Below are 19,676 nucleotides of genomic sequence, written 5' to 3'. Positions count from 1 at the left end.
ACCACCACCCCTTCTATGCTGCCTGTCCCTTCTATAGAGCTTATAGCCAGGCATTGCAGCACTCCAGTCATGAGACTGGTCCCACCACGTCTCCGTGATGGCAACCAAGTCGTAGCCTGCCTGCCGCACGATGGCTTCCAGCTCCTCCTGTTTGTTACCCATGCTGCGTGCATTGGTGTAGATGCACTTCAGCTGGGCCATTGCCTTATCCTCCGGCCTTGCCATTGTTCCCCCTGGCACAGCCCCAACAATCCTAGCCTCAGCCCCATCCCCCTTCCTACCTAGTTTAAAGCCCTCTCAATGAGCCCTGCCAGTTCCTGGCCCAGGATCCTTTTTCCCCTAAAAGATAGGGACCCGTCTGCGGCCATCAGGCCAGGTGCTGAGTAAAGTGCCCCATGATCAAAAAACCCAAAATTTCTGCGTTGGCACCAGCCCCGGAGCCACGTGTTTAACAGGTGGGCTTTCCGTGTCCTCTCTGAACCCCTCCCTGCCACCATAGGGATGGACGAAAACACCACCTGCACTCCCGCTCCATCCACTAACCGACCCAGCCCCCTAAAGTCCCTTTTGATAGCCTTGAGGCTTCTCTCTTCGATGTTATCACTGCCCGCCTGGACTATCAAAAGGGGGTAATAATCAGAGGGGCGTACCAGGTTAGGAAGCTTCCTGGCAACGTCCCTGACCCTGGCCCCAGGGAGACAGCAGACTTCCCTACGGGTAGGGTCAGGCCGACAAATAGGGCCCTCTGTTCCCCTAAGAATCGAGTCACCAACAACAATAACCCTCCTGTCTTTCTTTGTGGAGGCAGTCCTGAGGCGCGGAGTCGACCTCCTCGCCCTAGGCATCCTCCTGGGAACACTTGCTACCTCTTCCTCAGCTACTGGTCTGTCGAGCTCCAGGGCCTCAAACCTGTTGTGTAAGGGCACCTGGGAAGGCGGGGCCGGAAGGGGAGAGCATCGCCTGCGATGTCGAGCAGGGACCTGTCTCCATTCCTCCTCAGCTCCCAGATCCCCTCCCTCTGCCCGACGGGGACAGGGCGGGGGGTCCGCCCCCATTTGAGGAGTCTCACCTCGGCACCTCCCCTTGAGGCCCTGCAGGGAGTTACTCCAGAAGTCTATCTCCCGCTCATACTCCCTGATGGCCCTCAACCTCTCCACCTCCTCCTTGAGCTCCGCCACCATGCGGACCAGATCATCCACCTGCTCGCACCTCACGCACGCAGTTTCTCTGCCTCCCGCCGATGGCAGCAACAGGCTCAGACACTCCTTGCATCCGCTGACCTGAACTGCTGCATCTTTTAACGGGTAGTCGGTCTGCGTGTGTACCGACTTTCTGGAGAGCGCGCCGTGCCTGGTGGCGACCATTATCGCCTAGTTACGGCTGTTGTTAAGTAGGTGTTGTTTGTGTGTAGGGGGAGCGCTCTGCCCTTCCTGCGCGCCCTGCCTGCGCGCCCTGCCTGCGCGAACTGCCGCGCTAACTGCCGCGCCACTCCCTCTGACGCGCCACGCCCTGTTTGCCCGTCCTGTTCGCCGCGCTCCTGGTCGCTCGCGCTCCCTAGGGGCAGCTTTTGAATGGCTGGGGAGGGGGGCGCTGCTGGCTCCGCCTTCGCCTCGTCAGCCTCCCTCACGAGGGCTGCCGGGTCCTGGCGGCTCCCTCAAGTAGGCTCGATGCCGGACAAAATTAGCCCTGCCTGGCCCGATCCCCCGCTCCGCTGCAGAACGCGTCTGCCCCGGAGCCGATCGCCTCGGCAAATGGAGTTTGCTCTAGGCTTTCTCCTCTTTGATAGCTTGAGCTTCCATAAAACAACAACAACAACAAAAAGGAATGTGCTACTTGTGAGCAATCCTGTGGGGGTTAGGGAGGGGCTGTGGAACCCTGCATTACCTTACCGATCGCACAGTAGCCTACCTCTCTCCATGCTGTACATTGCAGTTGAAGAGTAGACCAGAAACAATTAGTATAAATGATTATAATCCCGGGAGAGCAGGGTGGCATGTCCAAAGATGAAAAGCCCTGCTGGGTCAGCAGAAGTTGTGGAGCTTCTTGCCAGCCTGAAAGCAGGGCAGGTGAGCAGAAGCTCAGAGGCTGGCAGGAGCTGCCCTCATGGCTGTGGTGACGTTGGCTTGGAGCCCAGGGAAGAGGATGGGGCTGCCCTCCTTGCCCCTTCCCTGTGCTCAAGGTCAAGAGGCCAAGGACTGGAAAGCACAGCTCTCCAAACGTTGTTTTGATTAAAAAGTGTGTAATTTTGCCAGGTAAACAATGCATGTAAGAAATGAGAGAGAAAAAATAGATTTTTACCACAGACTTGGCCCATCATGATGTGCTGTAATGTCTTTGCGTTTGACTTGTGCTAGGCTAACATAACTTAACACTAATTCTAACTTCAAATGCCATTGCGATTGGAAAAAAATAGTCATTTTCTATTCACCCCAGGTGATAAATTACCTCTGTTGTAATGTCCTGTGCAGAAGATACTTGGCAGATTGCCTCTGTCTCTGGGGAGCAGGCGGATTTCTGTTGTGGTCAGCTCCTCATCGTCCCCTTCAGGTGCCTGCCTGCAGCCCCACACCATGGGTCCCCTGTTCAGCTTGTAGACAGAAGATAAAACAGTGAGAGAAGGGACAAGGGAGTGGTGTTTTTTTTTTTTTTTTTTTTTTTTTTTTCCCTCTTAAACCTTTCTTGTTCCAATTTGTGTCAGAATGGAGAGTGGGCACCCTGGGGTTTGCCAGCTGTGGCTCCCCTTCATCACTGCAGTCTGTGTGGTTTGTTTGCTTTGTAGCATCTTGGGCATCCAGATCTTTAAATTAAGAGTGAAGTTATTTTGGAGACCTTCCTAAATGGCAGTGTCAAGTTCTGCAGTGTGTGTGCCTGCTGAATTACTAATAGAAATCTATTTGACTTACACTGGGTAGGAACCCAGGAGACTTGATTTCAGTTAAGTGTGAAAAAACACTCTTGGTCTCTTAGAAAGAAAATAATTTGACTGGAGGATAAGGATTCAAGGCAGCATGAATGTGTGTTATCTTGTCTGGAACTTTGTGGACTTTCTTCCCCCTTGGGTTTTGGAAAGCCCTGGAAGCCTTGAAGAGAAGTGTGCTGTTACAGAGGTACGGCTTGCTTGCAGAGTGCTGGAGCTGCAGAAGAAATGGAAACCGTACCTGCAGAGGAGCTGATTCAGTGGGCCACGGATGTCCCTCTCTTAATAGGGTATCATTGTTTTTTACTGGAAGGGAATAAATGTGTTCAAAAATCCTCCATAAATGTTGAGAAAGAATAGAATCAACAGTTCTGTTAGCTTTTTTTTTTTTTTGCCAACCTCAGGGTTCACCTGTTTCCGACCATTAGAGTAACGGCAGGTAACTAGGCAATGTGGCAGTGAGAAAGGCAAATGTAATTCTGTGATGAATCCATAAGAGAACTAATAACAAAGCTTGGAAAACACAAATTCCCTTTTGAGGGGCCTGGTGAGAACCTTCATGCAGATGGGTAGAGGAATAGCCACATTTATTTTTCTGGGGAAGGCTAAAATACTTGGCTAGTCTTGTGGCTCCAGTTCTAATGGTTTTTCATGATATTCAAGATACTCAAAAATTCATGACACCTGAAACGCTTTGGGAGAATTTTCTGTTAGCTGAAAGGATTTTACTCCTCTCTCATTGCACTGTTTATTGAGTAGCTTAGCTTATTTTTGAAAGTGGAGCCTGGTATATCATTCAGTTTGAGATTTTTTTCATAAAAAATGCTTTGCTTTATGAATAGGTCCCTTTATCATTTGTAATGAAGAGTGGAAAATGAATGAACAAGCTTCTGTGAAAAATCACATTTGAAATTTCTGAGTAATGGTCTGAATAGTCTGAAGTCATTTATTCCCAAGACATATCACTGTTTTGCAGAATATTCAAACTGCTGAAATCAATACTCAACTATGCCCTAAGCATGAAGATGTTAAAACTGAAAACTTCAGATCACAAGAAAACAGTATTTAGGTTATTTCACCTAGTAATGTTAATTGAATTCAACTCTCTGGTAAAATTTGTTTTGTTTTTTAATTATCTAATAAAGAGTTTGTTTAACTAGTGTAGGTATGAAACCATGCTCAGTATTGTATACTGTATTCAGTATGATAGAGTTTCCTTTTATTTAACGGCTTGTCTTACAGGAGATGGTCTCAGCAAGAAAAGCTTAGATAATTTTATTCATTGTTGGGAGGTCAGACTTTACTCAGGCTATTTATAGTTAAATTCACAAAACTCTTCATCAAATACATGTTTAACAGTATGCTTAACAGGGCATTAAAATTCAGCCTTGGAAGTGAGGAACATGTCGAAATCCATTTGGTGAACAATTATAATGTCATGTACGGAAAGTATGTTTTGGTTTTATATTTTGGATCCTGTATTGCTGTGGAAGGACAAGAACATTCCTAGTGCTGTAATTTTTTGAATGGTGGTTATCTTTTCTTATGTATTTTGTTTAAATAGCCTGTGTTAGTATTTGAATAGCAAGTACCAACGTGTAGATAGTAGAAAGGGGTGTGTGTGTGTACATATAATATATATATATATATATCTGAAATTATGTCTGTTTGCAAGCATGGTTAGGTCCGAGGGATGTATAACATATAGGTATATATACATAGATGTTAATGACTTTGTAAATACGATTTTCTTGACAGCTGTGCTCTGAATTTTGAGTTGGAAAACCTTGAAATAGTATGTTAAATTTTGCTGTGAATCTTGAACATGATGTCAGCATTTAATTTGTTTACGAAGAAATTAAGAAACTTAACTATGAAATTATGCTGTGGGCAGCTAATGCTTGGGTAAAAAATGACTGAAATGTATAATATGTAGATCATTCTTTTAAGGAGTATAATGAGCAAGGCAGCAGTAGGATGTCTGTTATGAACTGATTGCTGAAATGAGTAATTGTCACTGAAGGGTTTTTTGTTATTGCCAGAGCTGTGACTGTCTCTGGAAATTTTACTTTTAGTTTCATTGTTTTCACAGTAATGGTGCATTAAGATGTCAAGTCAAAATATTTTTTCTAGTCCTTCTGTTCGGATGGTTCATTTGAGAACATATATTTTTGGAACTGCAGTGTTTGGAACCACCACACTTCTTTTAAAGTTTCGGAATGTTTCACAATTTTGTGTTTTATTGATCTTCTGAGAGAGCATAACTTTATAGAAGGCTTATTCTTTGGTTGTGGTAGACTTAAACTGGTTTGCCTGTAAAAATTAATAAATAAAATAGAAAAACAGTTATTTTGAGTGAAAGTGGTTGACCTCGCAGTATTTTTTTAATGAGTATGGTAACGCAAAGCATGTGAACTAGCCAGTTGTTACATAAATTCCAAGGATTTCCATGATGTTCCTGTTGCGCTTACATTAAACTACTCTTTTCTTCCTTCTTCTGTTTGTTTTCCCTTTTCCTCTTAGATGTTAGACATAAAAGTGCCATGACGTTTACGAGCTCATTGTAGGGACGTGGTTGCTCTAGGTCAAGGTCAGCTGCAATACACTGCTGCTGCTCAAGCATGTGGGGTCATGACTCTTAGAAAAATGAGGTCACTGCACGAATGGCAAAATTTTATTTTTTTTTCAGAAGAGCGTGTATGTGTTACTACAGTGCACTAGAAACCCCCTGGGACTACTGTTTGACAGGATTAATAACAACAAACCAGTAGAGACTGATAGCATTAGTTTATCATTACAGGCAGACCTTTCCTCATCAAGGTGACAACCAGTTTTGTAAGCTTACTTTTTCCTTTCTGGAGCCTGACACGTAAACTGTCAGAGGCAGGGCAAATAATGCAGTCTAACTAAACTAGGCATCAGTAAGAATAGGACTCTTGGCAGTTGTAAATACCGAAATGTTTTTCTGCACAGACAGAAACACAGTGTGAGAACTGTATGACGTGTGGCAACATCCCAAGATTTATCAAGCCTGTCTATACTAACGAAAGTCATCGTGTGTGTTGTGCTGTACAGATGGTTTTACACTTTTTGATTTGTTTCACAATTCAAGTATTTTGTGCTTTTTTTTTTTTTTTTTACTCCCAAAGTTCCATTTGCCCATCCCGCAGTGTCCTCTAAAAAGATCAAAGCCGTTTAAAAACAAATTGCTAATTTGTATGCTGTCATTAAGTAATTGTGGCTGAAGCAGAAATTCTTAATTTTTAAACTAATTGATTTCATGGAAGTGACTCGGGTTTAATGGCAAGTGTCATATCTGTAGACAGAAAGCAGGTTTGCAGAAGGGCCTGCACCTAGTAGCCCAGGTGAAAAATAAGCTGAGCAGGAGTCAGCAGCATGTTTTTGCAGCTACGAAGGCTACATACATATTTAGTAGGCTAGCAGAGGTGTAGCCATCAAGTTGAGGAAAGCAGTTCTACTCTATTCAGTACTTGAGACAACAGCGAGGTGGTTGTGTCTGTTTTGTTCTCCTTTGGGCAAGGGAAACACCGGCTTGCTGGAGCGAGCTCAGCATCAGGCCACCAGTGCAGTCTGGGACTGGAACGTATGGCATGTGGGGAGAGGGCGAATGAACAAATTGGGAGCATTTTCTTGCTGTCTACAGCTGGTTCACTGTCTGTAGGGAAGACTCCACCTCACCTTTTTTGAAAGTCCACAGTAAGAAGACAAGGTAATGGGTGTGAAGTTGCCATGAAGGAGACTGATTAGGTATGAGAAACATTTCTGTCTCATGAGTGTTCAAGCACCACAACAAATTGTCCAAAGAATTGAGAGCTCTGTACTTGGAGATGTGCGGAAGAGAGTTGGGCAAGACCCTGAGCAAACTGAGCCAACTTTTAAGTTTGAGCTAAATCATAGCATGGCCCTACTTCCACTGGAAAAATGGACCAGGTGATTTCCAGAGGTCCTTTCCAACCTAAATTGCTCTGTTTGTCCCACTCACTAGAGTGGAATTTAGAAAAAATATCACAGTTCAAGTGCTTATTTACAAATACAGAAATACAGTCTTTAATAGTAGTTACTACATTTTATAGCACTATTTTAAATGGACTCCAAAATTAGCTAGTCCTCTGTAAAGTCTGTACAGGTGAAGGTAGCCAGCTTCAAGGTAACCAGGGAGGAACTAATCAGTTGTGAATTTTCAAGTCCTCATTCCATTTGCTTTTTGCTTGGATAGAGGAGGAATGAAAACAAAGGGCATTTGTTATCTAGCAAAACTCAGAAGCTATTTCACATGAAAACATAATGAGTATGACAGGCTACAAATAGCACTGAACATGAATCTTTTACAGAAGAAAGGAGAAACGTCCTTTGGTGTATTTACTTCAATCAACCCTAATAAGGCTTGTTTTATGTGTTTTATGCATCCGCCATCATAATTATAAATCCTTGACATTTTAGCACTAGCATTTATATCTGCCAGGGAAGCTACCCAGAGTCAACCCTCAAGGAATGTCTGTATTGTTACTATGGATCTCCGTAACAGCTCTCAAGTAGCTACTAAGTGGCTTAAAAAATTACATCTCAGTCATGCTTGAAGGGCTCATCAAACTTTGCCACAAATATCAATGTTAAGTACCCAATCAGCGGCATTGTTTGGAGTGCAGCCACGTGGCCCACGGAGGGGTAGGTTGGACAGGAAGAAGAAAGTGGGTAAGGTCTCATCAATCAGGTAGATGTTCTGCTGTGACCTTTCAAAAAAAAAAAAAAAAAAAGGAAAAAGCACACAAAAAAACACTGCCTGTTCAGCTACATTGGAATTCCAGAAGATGAGGATATCTTTCAATTTGATCACACACATGCACAAAAAAACCACCAGCTAGACTTCCTGAAAAGCATGCACGGATGGGTTTTCTCAGGCATGATAACTTAATACAGTTTTTCTAACCTTTCCAGACTAGTTGAGGACCTTCCCAAAATAACCATAAATAGCAATGATAGTAAACAAGAAATTACAACAGGCTGTTAAAGAAACTCTTGCAAATTGTGTAGAGCAGAGCCTCCCGGTGTTTGCACCGTGTGCAGTAGGATTCTGTTCTGGCGACGTATAGATGATACTGAAAGAAATCTGGACAGAAGGAGTAGGAAAAGTGTCAGGTGGTCCCTGGAAAGAGACTTTGGTGTATATAGTTCTGGCATGTAGGTAAACAAGATGGGATAATCACCATAGCTTTCCTGTAACGTATCTATAATTTGTTTTCATACGTAGGTGTGAAGGAAGGCTGCCATATGGTGTGTACATGGGTATTTTTCTTTGACAGCCTTTATTTTAAGTTAAAGGAATTCCAAGACATTCTATTTTGCAAGAATACCATTTCAAATACTTATCAGCATATGCTAGAAGAATACCTTGAAAGAACATTGAAGAAAGGCTGTAGAGCTCCAGGAAAGTTTTTAAATTGAAAAAATTAAATAACACTTTTATCCATTTTTGAGGTACCCTGATTACCTTAGTTCTGTCTGTTGTACCATTACTAGACTTTAATCTTTTAACCATTTGAACAGAAGTCTTTCATAAGTAATATATAAAATCTAATTTTACGTTAATGAATTTGTGGAACTCTGTGGAAACTGTCTCCACAGTGCCTTTCTGAAGTTTTTTGTTCACATGGATCTTGTCTTTAGTTAAAGTGTTCTTGTCACCTTGAAGGGTTACTCGGAAGGTAGAAGTCTATCTGTGAGGGAGAACAGCTCCTTTAAAGAACCACAGAAACATCGGTCCTGCTGTAGTGCTCCAGTGTCACGATGCACACATACACATTACACGGGTGTGCTCTCCACAGCATCCATCGCTGTTGAGCGAGACAGCCAGGTGCAGCTACCGCGGCCTTGTGGCCTGCGATGGGCCGAGGAGACAGCCACATGTTGACAGGAGCTTGCTTTGCGTGGCTGGCAGAGCTGCTTTTCTTCATGGTTCGGTTCCCTGAGCTGACTCCCCGTGGGCCCAGAAAGTGTCCCTATTTGTGCGAAGGGGTGGCAGGAGGCAGCGGGTGGTGAAGGAGGCAAGGTGACCCAGAGCCAGCACAGGCCTCTGGGAAGAGGTAACTTTGCCTTCATCGTGTTGCTGCTGGTGCTTGAATGTCTTTGGGGGCAGGAAGTTGACTGACCTGGCCAAACACACAACCTTGTTGAAAGAAATGAAGGAAGAATTAAAAATAAATAAAGGGAGGGTGAGAGGAGGGAAGAATCCCTTCTCCTTTCTGCGTTGGCCATATGGAGGCTGTTTTCAGCTGCTGTCAGCTGCAGCCTGCCTCCATCTGTGTGTGTCTGGTGGCTTGCAGGTGCAAACACCTCTGATCTTTTTATTTTTATTTTGAATTTGCGTTTGCTGGCATCAACATGGTACATATAGAAACACCTTGTGTCTTTCTCTTTGTTGTATATGTGCAGGGATATATACGTAATTAAATCCTAGAGATCCCAAATTCAGGGGTCAGAGCGTAAGGTAACATGGTACTGTGGTGAACTTAATTTTCTGCTGTAGCTTGAGCCATCATTTCTCTTTATGTCATGAAGCTTAGTGAAATGGTTGCTGAGCTGTTAATTCACCCCCTCTGAACGGTTCTTTTGTGGAGATGAGTGCTCTGTGTGAGAAGTCTTTATTAATTGACAAAAAAAAATAGATTTTTTTCAACATCATTTTATAAGTATCTAATTATCACTCCCATAGGAGTACTGGCTGTCAGAAGTATAGATACAGTTTAAAAAAAAATATTAAAAAATACAGTTTTCTTTCTCTTAAATGAGAATTGAGGTCATGAAGTAGCAGTATCAGGGTGGTTAACAAACATGCCTTGAACAAATGGGCAATTTTACTGGCTTTCCTTGTACATAGCGAGAGAAGAAATAGAATCTATGAGTATAGAGAAACTGAGGAAAAGTTTCCATCCAACTTAGATGAAAAATTCTGTACGTGTTGAGCATTTAACTCTTCCTGGTGCTTTTGAATGCATTATTCTAGCTATTGAAAGTTGTATCTCATCAGTCACATACTGGTACTAGCTTATGACTGGGAACTTGTCTTAGCGATTTTATCCTGACAGTAATTGAAAGCTGATTAATTTAATTGCAAGCAAATTTTTATTTTATCCCTTTTTTCCTAGAACTTCGCGTACGCATGTGGTGTTTGGGATAGGAACGGAAATAGCATTGTCTGTTTTGTAATTCAGCACAGAAAAGCTGGTAAAATACACACTTTTTAACCTTATTAACAGTAATCTAGCTGTCAAAAGTGTAGTTTGAAAAGCGGAATAATTACAAAACCTTTTATTTAAAATGGTGCATAGGGCAAGGGAAAGCCAGTTGTTTCAGGCCTACCAGGTAAGCGCTGTAAGGCAAGGTTTGTCAAGTTGTGCGCAGTTTTCTGCATGGCTGCCCGTGTGCGCGGCGTGTGACCAGTGCCAACATTTCATCTCCCAGAGAGCTTTAAATGCAATGTTGCATCAGTTCTCTGCCTCCCAGTGGGCAGCGGTACCCCTGTGTCAAACAGGCTGCTGCTTTGTATTCGGACCCCTTCGCTCAGGAACATAATTTTCCTCCTTGCGTATTTACCCACTTTTTTTTTTAATAGGAGAGTTGATCTTAACTGAATGTGAGTGTTGCTCTGTGTGTTTGGGAATAAAGTCATTTGTTTTTTTACATAATTTTCTTATACTTTTCTTCAAGTTTCCTAATTGGAATATCAATAAAATATTGAAAGAGCAGTGCCATAGGACACAATTCAAAATTAGAATTTGGCTTTACTAAATTGCATTGTGATAAGTTTGCCATGCTTAGGTTTAATGAAAATGCTAAGAAAATAGCGCCATTCGCTATTGCTACCTTATGTTGTGGCAATGTCAATATAAGTAGGAAGGAGTTCAATAACCAAAAATGATAGAAGTGTTAATTTCAATAATTTATTATGTATGTAGCTGGCAGGTTGTAGAAGTCTAACTCCTTTTAATAGATGTTATAGCAATATGCAATAAAACTACTTGAACTGTACAGAAATATATAGATATCTTCGACTGTAAAAATTGGTATGTTCTTTAAATAAACTATTTAAAAAGATAACAGATGCTGAAGTACAGCAAGCATATAAAACCACAACAGAGGATGTGCATAACTTCTGCAGTTCACAAATGTCTAGAGTACTATCTCAATTTGTGTCAAGAAAAATCAGCTGGCCTACTGAACTCTCAATATTTGTAAATATTGAACTTATATTGCAAATAACGTTATGACAGATTTGTGGGAGACTTCTTAATGCCTCCCAAAGTTCTTTGCTTTGGGAGGGGTTTACAGTCTATTCCAATTAACAAATTTTCCATACTGGAAACAAGAAGTCAATTACAACAATTATTTTTGAATAGCTGATTTACATAACCTTAATTGTATTTATTTCATTTGAAAGACTAAGGCTGATATTTGTAATGGTTTGATTGATTAGTGGTATATTCATACTGTTAGGATTGCTACTGGTAAGGTTCTCCTGCAGCTGTGGTCTTGAGTAGTTCTCTCCTGAATAAACATTTTAGAAAACAAATGGCAGTTTTATTTCCTTGGTGAGGAAAGATGTCAGATCTTTGTTACCACTACATTCAGTACTTACAGTATCTCCTTTCCTCACTCTGTTTAAGTCTAGTTGCAATAATTAATTAATGGTGTGTTCCATACCATTAAGAAATGTTTTCTTTTTTTTTTTTAATCTGTCAAAATAGTGCCTGTCTGTGCACTACAGTCACTTGAGGAATGGCAGCAGTAAGAAGCGCTGATGGGCTTCCATAACAGCAGTAACATGGATAGTCATTTTAATAACAAACAAGAGGTACCATGGTTTTTTTTGCCATGGTCACTTGGCGTCTGGGTCCAAATGTGCTATTTTGGCTATATGTAGTTGTGAGACGTAGAGATGGTGTAGTGGTGAATGTGGTGTGAATACCTGGGTGGTTTCCTTGTAATGCAGTAAAAAAGTACAAGGAGTGTAGTCTTTGGTACTGAAATTAATGTTTCCCATAAGCTTTGGACAAATAAAAACGAAATTGTGTGCTCTAAGAGCTATTTGTTTGGCTGTGGAAAGGAAACAGCTTCCATATGAAAAAGGAGAACCAGTTTTCTACCTAATAATTTAAGGGGTTCTGTGCGCCTCTGAAATATGCATTGGTAAATATGAGCTGACACATTTCTAGCAACCAAATTATAAATGAGAGAAAGACCTGAAAATGTCAGTTTCTTCCTTAGAAGCATCCTTCCTTCAGGATTTTTGTTTGCATTTTTTTGTTTCCTTTCCCTCTCATACATTCATTTCTTCCCTTAGGCAAATGAGGTCCTTTAAATGTTTGTCTCTTTGTTTCAGTATGCTGCTTATCACAGGATATAATTTTTGACACATGTCTTGGAAGTGTCAAAGGAGATTTGATCTACTAATATTTTTATAGAGAGAGTGTGTATGCGGCCCTTAAAATAACAGAGAGAGAGAGGCAGCATGGTTAAATCAATCCTTTAGACTTTGTTTCTATATGTGTCTTGACATTGCATAACCAGGTGTACTAGCTAAATAAAACTTTTTTAGTCCTAAGGAGTTCAGAAAAAGCAAAACAAATGGATATCTGAAGGTAAAGATAACTTGTACGTGCTTACTAGGCAAAGCACTTGTTGTCGTATGTCAGGAAAGTTGTGCCACATAAGGCATTGGGCAGGAAAAGTGCTGCTGCAGTCATCTCCTGCCCTCCTGGAGGGGGCTCTGGGCTGTCAAGTGTCTCGTTGACTGGGAGCAGCCAGTCTTGTAATTTGTGTAGGTTCATTGGGAAGTCATCCTTTTGTCTTTTAGCCAGCTCCTGGAACTATAACGGCAACAGCAAGCACGCTTGTCTGAGTCACTTGTTGCTGAATCTATCTATATCTAATATACATTATCTGATGACGTTGTATTAGTAGGGATAAAGACAAAAGTCCTTGTAGGCCAGCCTAGCTGGGGAAAAATGATTCTGGTGTTTTTCATCATTTTCACACCATCATTAATGTGAGCTTGGATAGTAGACTTTGCAGCTTGTCCATATTTAATTGTGGCTTTCCTGCTGGCCTGACGTTGTGGAAGAACTGGTCAGTGAGGCCAGCTTTCAGAAGCAAAGTATCTGGTATAAGCTTGCAGGAGGGAACGGGAAGAGGCTATTGATAGATTTATGGTGGGTGCCTACAGGTACGTGTGTGTGTGTGTACCTTGCACTCTTACAGAGGCGTAGGATTGGGGATTAACAGAGCTTCACCCTCTGTCACTGGGCTGGATAGAACTTTTCCTTGGAACATAATCATTATGTAATTACAAATAAAAGCTTTAGCTGCGTACTCCATACAGCTTCCATGGTTGTGCTACCTCTGCCCACTGTGTCGGTCAGTAGGGTTACAATTTTGAAAAACAGAACACGCTCCCACGCACCCACAAGACTTAAACTCTGGTTTGAGTGTTTAAGTATGTTCAACTGTAAATAGTTTGGAACGACATAAGATGCTCCCTAATTGTAGCATGCTAATTCTGAGAAAAACACGCCAACACAGGGCAGTGCTGAAGCATGTACTCAAGTCATATTGGAATCAATCTATTTAAACACAGATGTATGTGCTTTCCCGAATCTGTATGCTTATGGTTAGCTGTTCTCAAATAAGATTGTTGGTTTTATACTCCCATAACTGATAATTTTTGCATTAAAAATATAAGAGAAAATTTGGGGAATACTTTAAATATACAAATGGTGTTTTCTTTTGTTTTGATAGCTGATTGCTGTTTATGATGAGGAAGAACCTCACCGTAAGACTGATGGCACCAACGGCAGTCTGGCAGACAGAAGTAGCCCAGACCCTTTTGAGGCAGAGGTAGCGGCTCAGTTGGCAGCCTTTCAACCGATTGGGGGTGAGATTGAAGTGACCCCTTCTGCCCTAAAACTGGGTATGTATATCATGCACGTTTATTTTCCAGTTTTAACCAATACGTATCACTTTTTTCTTTTTTTGTTTGTGATATGAAGTATTTATAGATTTTTTTAGCACTTGGTTATTTACCTTATGATTCAGTGAAGATAATTGTAATGACAAAAGTTGTGCTTTTGAACAATTGGTGCTGAATGCTGTAACTGTGCATGGTGAATTTGCACCAGAGCTTTGTTATCTTACTCTATGTTAAGCCCATCCATATGGCTGGGATCTTTCTTCTCCTTTCTTTGAGCAGGTAAGTTACTGACAATCCTTCATTATAATTTTCTGAGAGCTCAAGAGATGAAACCTATTCACAGTTTTTCTAACAAGAAAATAAATGGGAAAAAAAATACCATTTTTGTTTAAGAATGTTGGTTTAATGAGTGTAAACACCTGTGTACAAATATACATACATTTATTTTTTTTACCTGAGCGTATCCCATGTTTCGGAGGTCCTGGTTGCAAACATTTAATCTCTTTGTTATTGAAGAAGTTGCACAACAGTTCTGTTTGCCTATCTGACTTTCAGGTGAGCAAATTGTGACTGGGAGAGGTTTCTGTTTAATTCCCTCTTAGATCAGAGAGCACTACATGAGGTGCTGCAGCTCTGGTCCCCTGCATTGCTTCAACGGGCCTGGAAGGCCAAGAGTTCAAATGCTGGATTCAAATTAAAAAGAGAGAGTCTTGTAAATTGGATACAAAGCCGTTTGAATTACTTTCTTGGATTGAGAGTGGGCTAAGCTGTCACCTGGATACTAGATATGGAAACTTTCAAAAACTTCCTGAGGGTGAATCCTCTTCCTGTTGTCTGTAAAGCAGTGTAGTATACTGACAGCCTTTGGCAAATGAATACTGTTCAAGAGAGACTTGTCTGCATTTCACTAGAGCTCGTTGCCCAATTCACCCTTGGCAGTCTTGTAATGATGTGCGATAAAATTTCTGAATGTAAGTGGGTGGCATAAAGATAGAAAAACTACCTCTAGTTGTGCTACTTATGTTGTAGAGGAGTCTGGTTTTGATTTCAGAAACTGAATGTTCAGTTGTCTGTTTATTTGAATTGCAATCTAAAGGAAAAGGCTGATAAAAGAATGAGCTAAAATAAAACTTCTAATGAAGTTCATTGGTTGAGGCTGCATAATGTAACTTCTGATGGAAGTCTGTGCTCATTTTTGTCTGTTGTAGAAAGTATTTTAATCCAAGCTGCATGAAACTTTTTAGATTCAGATTTCTGTTTTAATGGGTCATCTTGGTTCTTTCTATATTCTGGTGAATATAGCAAAATCTCTTTAATGACACGGGTGTTTCTCATATGAAGGTATCTTCGGAGAGGCTTATTCTTGTCATAAGAATTATGTTTTTATCTTCTATGTATCTTCACCGATTTTGTTAGCCATGATGTATGGAAAAGTTTGTGGCTAAAGGTCTGATTTTTGAATGGTTTCTCACATCATTTATTGGTTATTTTGGAACAACATGGTATAATCCATGTTTTTAGCATGTTTTTGAAAGTAGATGTACTAGTAGTAGTACATTGTTTTCCATGTACCTCTGAACTATATTAAAAACAAACAAAAAAACATTAAAAGTAGTTTTTCTACTATGCTGTTGAACACAAGCTGAAGGCTGGAGAGAAGAGGAATTTCAACTTAATGCATTTCTATGTGAAACAGTTAAATGCTAGTGCTCTTGAGCTTACCATTAAGCTACCAGATCATTCAGTTTTCATAGCATTTATGGAATCCCTGCACTATAGAGTCTAGAGATGAAATACAGCATACTAAGAGCAGCCAATTAGGCTTCTACTTCATTTTCAGTGTTATACTGATATACATTTGAAATTAAAATGGGTGCTTGTTTCTTAAAATTGAGAGCATAAATGTAATCTGTTTGTCTTGATGGTTCTCTTCCAGATTTCCATTTACCTAGTGTAAAATAAAAACAAATTTTCTACCTGTCAGTCTTGTAAACTTGGTCTGGAGTCTGAAATGTAGTTGTTTTCTCTTCTGGACTTTTCATCACTGATAACAGTTCTTTAAACTTAAATTTTGCCTTTATCTTTCCTGTATAAGTCGCTGTAACTTAAATTAAGTTCCTATGTCCATTAGAGGCAAATTGAAATATATGTGAAGAGATAGGAGAATGTGCTTGCATCAATATCATTGATGCATGAACCACAGTAGTCTGGCTGCCTAATTATTGAATTGATTCAACCTTGCTAGCAGATATAAATACTAATAATTTTTAAAAGCTATCTTTATTTCAGGAACAAGAACATGATTAAATATATACATAGTGAGCAAGCAGTGGTACTTTACGTGGTGAAGCTCTTTAAAGTGCTGTCACGTGTTTGGCCTTTTAGAGTGTATTTTTGCAGAAGGCCTTTAGGGATGATATGTAGGAAATCCATTGTTAAATCAATTGACAGATTGTGGAACTATTCTGTCTGTTAGTTTCTGTTGGATGTTTTTGTGTGCTGTGAAACCAGATACATAGTTCTATGTAGAAACAGTGAACATTTAGTGATCTGCTCAGAGAATACTTGGAGCTTGATGAAACATGAAGCATGTGAAACAACTAAGTGTTGTCATTCTCAAGCATGAGAGAATCAGCAAAGATTTTAGAAAAGGCACCTAAGATACTGGCTTCAAATTTTCTTCTTTTTAATGAATTGTTTATTTGATGCAGGTAAGTTAATTAAACGTTACACCTGATCCTAAAACCTGTACTGGCTAGACAGAGATAGCAACCGTGGGGGAAATATGTTTTTATTAGATGGTTACTACTTGCACATTTTTTTGTGACTGATATCCTTTGTGTACTGACCACTCTGACTCAGTCTGAAGTCACAGTTTGGATGTCTTTCCATTGAGGGGTCTGGCAGAGCTGATCCCTACGCTGGGATAAGGGCTGGGAACGCTTCCTGGGTGACTTCAGAACTCGGGAAGAAATCCTCACTCTGTCTCAGCTGCTCTGAAGTGGAGGTATTGAAGTAGGCTTGGAGGCACTTTGAATAGCATATATTTGGTTAGTCCTCTTTCAAGCTGGTGTTGAAATGCTGTGTGGTGGATATGCAGACAGTGCATTTTTAAATAGAGAAATATGTATGATTATGCTTTTTTTTAATGTTATGAAAACAGATATGAACTGAAACTATTCATTTGACAAAATGTTGCTTTTGCTTGTATACAGCATACGTGCTGTTTCAAAGTAGGGAAGATTTTTTCTTATATAAGAGCTATTTTGTTCAACTTAATCTTGTGATGTCAGTTTATTGGCAGAGTGTACTGATGTTTGTCAGTACACTGAGTGTAATTCTCTTCTGCACAATTCAGGGAAAATTAACATTTTGTATTTAATTAAAAAAAAAAAAAGCATTGTAGAAGCACATGCTGTCTTCTGTGGTTTGAGGCAACACTGTTTATTTCTTTAAGCAAATATAATTTTATTCTTTCTCTGTGCCCAACAGCTGCTCTTACAGCAGTGATATCATGCCTTGCTCTGTGCAGTTTGTCACAGGTGTTGTGAGGATGCCACTGGACTTGATGGATTTTTCTCCTCTGTGGCATTTGGTTTAATCTGGTTTTAAAGAATTGTGATGATCAATTAAAGTCTACTTGTGTTCTTAAAACAAATGGCTTCTGTTCTCAGGCAAGCTAAAGGTTCGAAGATAACTTTTCATTTCAGTCAGAGTGCAGGCTTGGTATATTTTGACCTCATGACTTTAGCTTGGTATTACTTAGTTGTCCTTGATTCATGGAAATGAGCTTTGCACCAGCATAGCTGAAGTTTATCTTTATATTGCAGCAAAAACAATACAGCAATATATTCTATGAAGCATATATATGTGTGTGTGTATGTATATATATATATATATATATAAAAAATATATATGAAAAATACCACATATTTGTTTTACCTGTTTAGAAAACAAACCAGCCTGCCCTTCCTTTCCCTGTACTCAAAAATTTAGTAGCAGTGTAGGTACTAAATTTATGTGCATAGTAGGTTACCAAAGAGGCCCCCCCCTTCTTTCTAATAGCCCCTCTGCCTCTGATTTCCCCAGTGATTTTCTCATCCATTATTCCCTTTGCTTCTACTCCCTTTGCACTTGCTTTAATATATGTTACTTTGGGGTAAGGAATTATTCCCTTGAAAATATGATAAGTAAGGAGAAAAATATTTTCCATCACAAGTTCCACATTTTCCTGAAGTAGCTCGCCAGCCAAAATATTCATTTCCAGCCTTTTATTGCCTCAGGGACGGTTTTGGGGGATGGTGATGAATGGGGCTCAGAATGATGGAATGAATTCTATCACAAAGCTCTATACTGCTTTTTGATACTTGTTTATTCAGTGGCTTTCCTAAGATTTTCCTTATTTTACTGCTTTTGCGATGTTGCTGTTTGTGTGATTATTCGTCTATTATTGTGATGCATAGCTAGCTTCAAAGGTGATATTGCTTAAAAACAAACAGAACAACCCACCTAAGTAAGCTAAATATTTGCAACTGGAGGTTTGGAAAGGATATAGGGTAATATCTTACTGAATAGCTATAGTACAGTCTCCATCAGTACAGCCTGGAACTAGGCAGTACAAAGGAGTGTGAGGGTGTGTGTGTGTATTTATAAATCTCTGTGGTGCTGCATTACGAGGTAAGAGGCAATACAGTGAAATCTATTTAGAGTTGAAAAGGAGCCTACTAAGCTTGGCCGAATGATAGTTGGAAATTATTCAGGGTAAAAATAAGATTTCAAATAAAGGTCTTGAGGTAGACAATCATCCTTTTTTTCTTATGAAACCACATAAATATAGTTTTACGCAGTTTTGCATTGTTCATTCACCAATAGTTTTGTTAGCTGTTTGCTTTCATATGAATGTGTTCCAGTATATGGATGAACACATCTTTACAGAAGTTGTCAATAGAAAAATTACAACTAACAGTTAAATGATTCAGCAAGTTTGCTCATTCGTTGCCACGTGGCTTTCTCATTGCTTTCTGTTTTATTTACCCTTCTAAGAGCCTCAGTTGATAGTTAATTTTTTTGGCTCCTTACTTTGAAGTGCCACTTGAGATTCTGATTGTTTCTCAAAGCAGAAATCTAGAATTTCAGCCAAGTGGAAAGGAGAGCTGTGTATTTACTTCTCCTGAATGTAGCTGGCAAAAGCTGCACCTCCCTCCCAATATGTTGCAGTTTTCACATGGACACAGTGGATGCTGATTTGTGTTTTGTTTGCTTCGTAACTCACTACTTCATTACGGGGAAGTCAGTTTACTATGGGCATTAAGTAAAAGCAGAATGTTGTGCTCACTAGATTTGAGATGAGGATGAATCTTGTACGGTATTTCTGGTCAACTCTTTTTAGCCTTCCAGCTAAAAGGGAAAAATGACCTTTCGGTGATTGTGTCTGGTCTTAACTTTCCTATAGAAACAGTTATCTTACTGTTTTAAATACTAGGATGGATTAATAAGGAATGATGATTCAGCTTCCTCACCACATAAAAACTAGGAGTACCAAACAAAATGATCATTCAACAGATTAAAAAGAAAAACATCCCCAAGCTACCTCTCTCATGAAGCGTTCAGCTCAATTCTGTAATTCAGTGTTATGGGCCAAAAATCAATGAAGTGAAGTAGAATTAGACAAATTCACAGGATGTGGCTCATCGGAGACTTAACATACGGTGGAGTGGATGCTGCTCTGATTTGGAAGTCTTTCAACTGTTTATTTATGCAAGCTGGTAGCACACG

General features: G+C 40.3%; 1 protein-coding gene across 3 annotated transcripts in view; it reads left to right on the top strand.

Annotated features, from left to right (window-relative positions):
• PARD3B (par-3 family cell polarity regulator beta) overlaps positions 1-19,676 on the top strand; it is a 401,316-nt gene that overhangs the window by 107,615 nt on the left and 274,025 nt on the right. For all 3 annotated transcript variants that reach the window (XM_082763760.1, XM_082763759.1, XM_082763758.1), the window contains exon 3: positions 13,730-13,901. In XM_082763760.1, coding sequence (XP_082619886.1) covers positions 13,730-13,901 — 172 coding nt within the window. The remainder of the gene's footprint in view (positions 1-13,729; positions 13,902-19,676) is intronic.

The sequence above is a fragment of the Aythya marila genome (genome assembly GCF_965140915.1).
Source record: "Aythya marila genome assembly, chromosome: 6".
In the NCBI taxonomy this organism is placed as follows: Eukaryota; Metazoa; Chordata; class Aves; order Anseriformes; family Anatidae; genus Aythya; species Aythya marila.
Note: the sequence above shows the minus strand (reverse complement) of the source record. Positions and strands in the feature narration are given on the sequence as shown.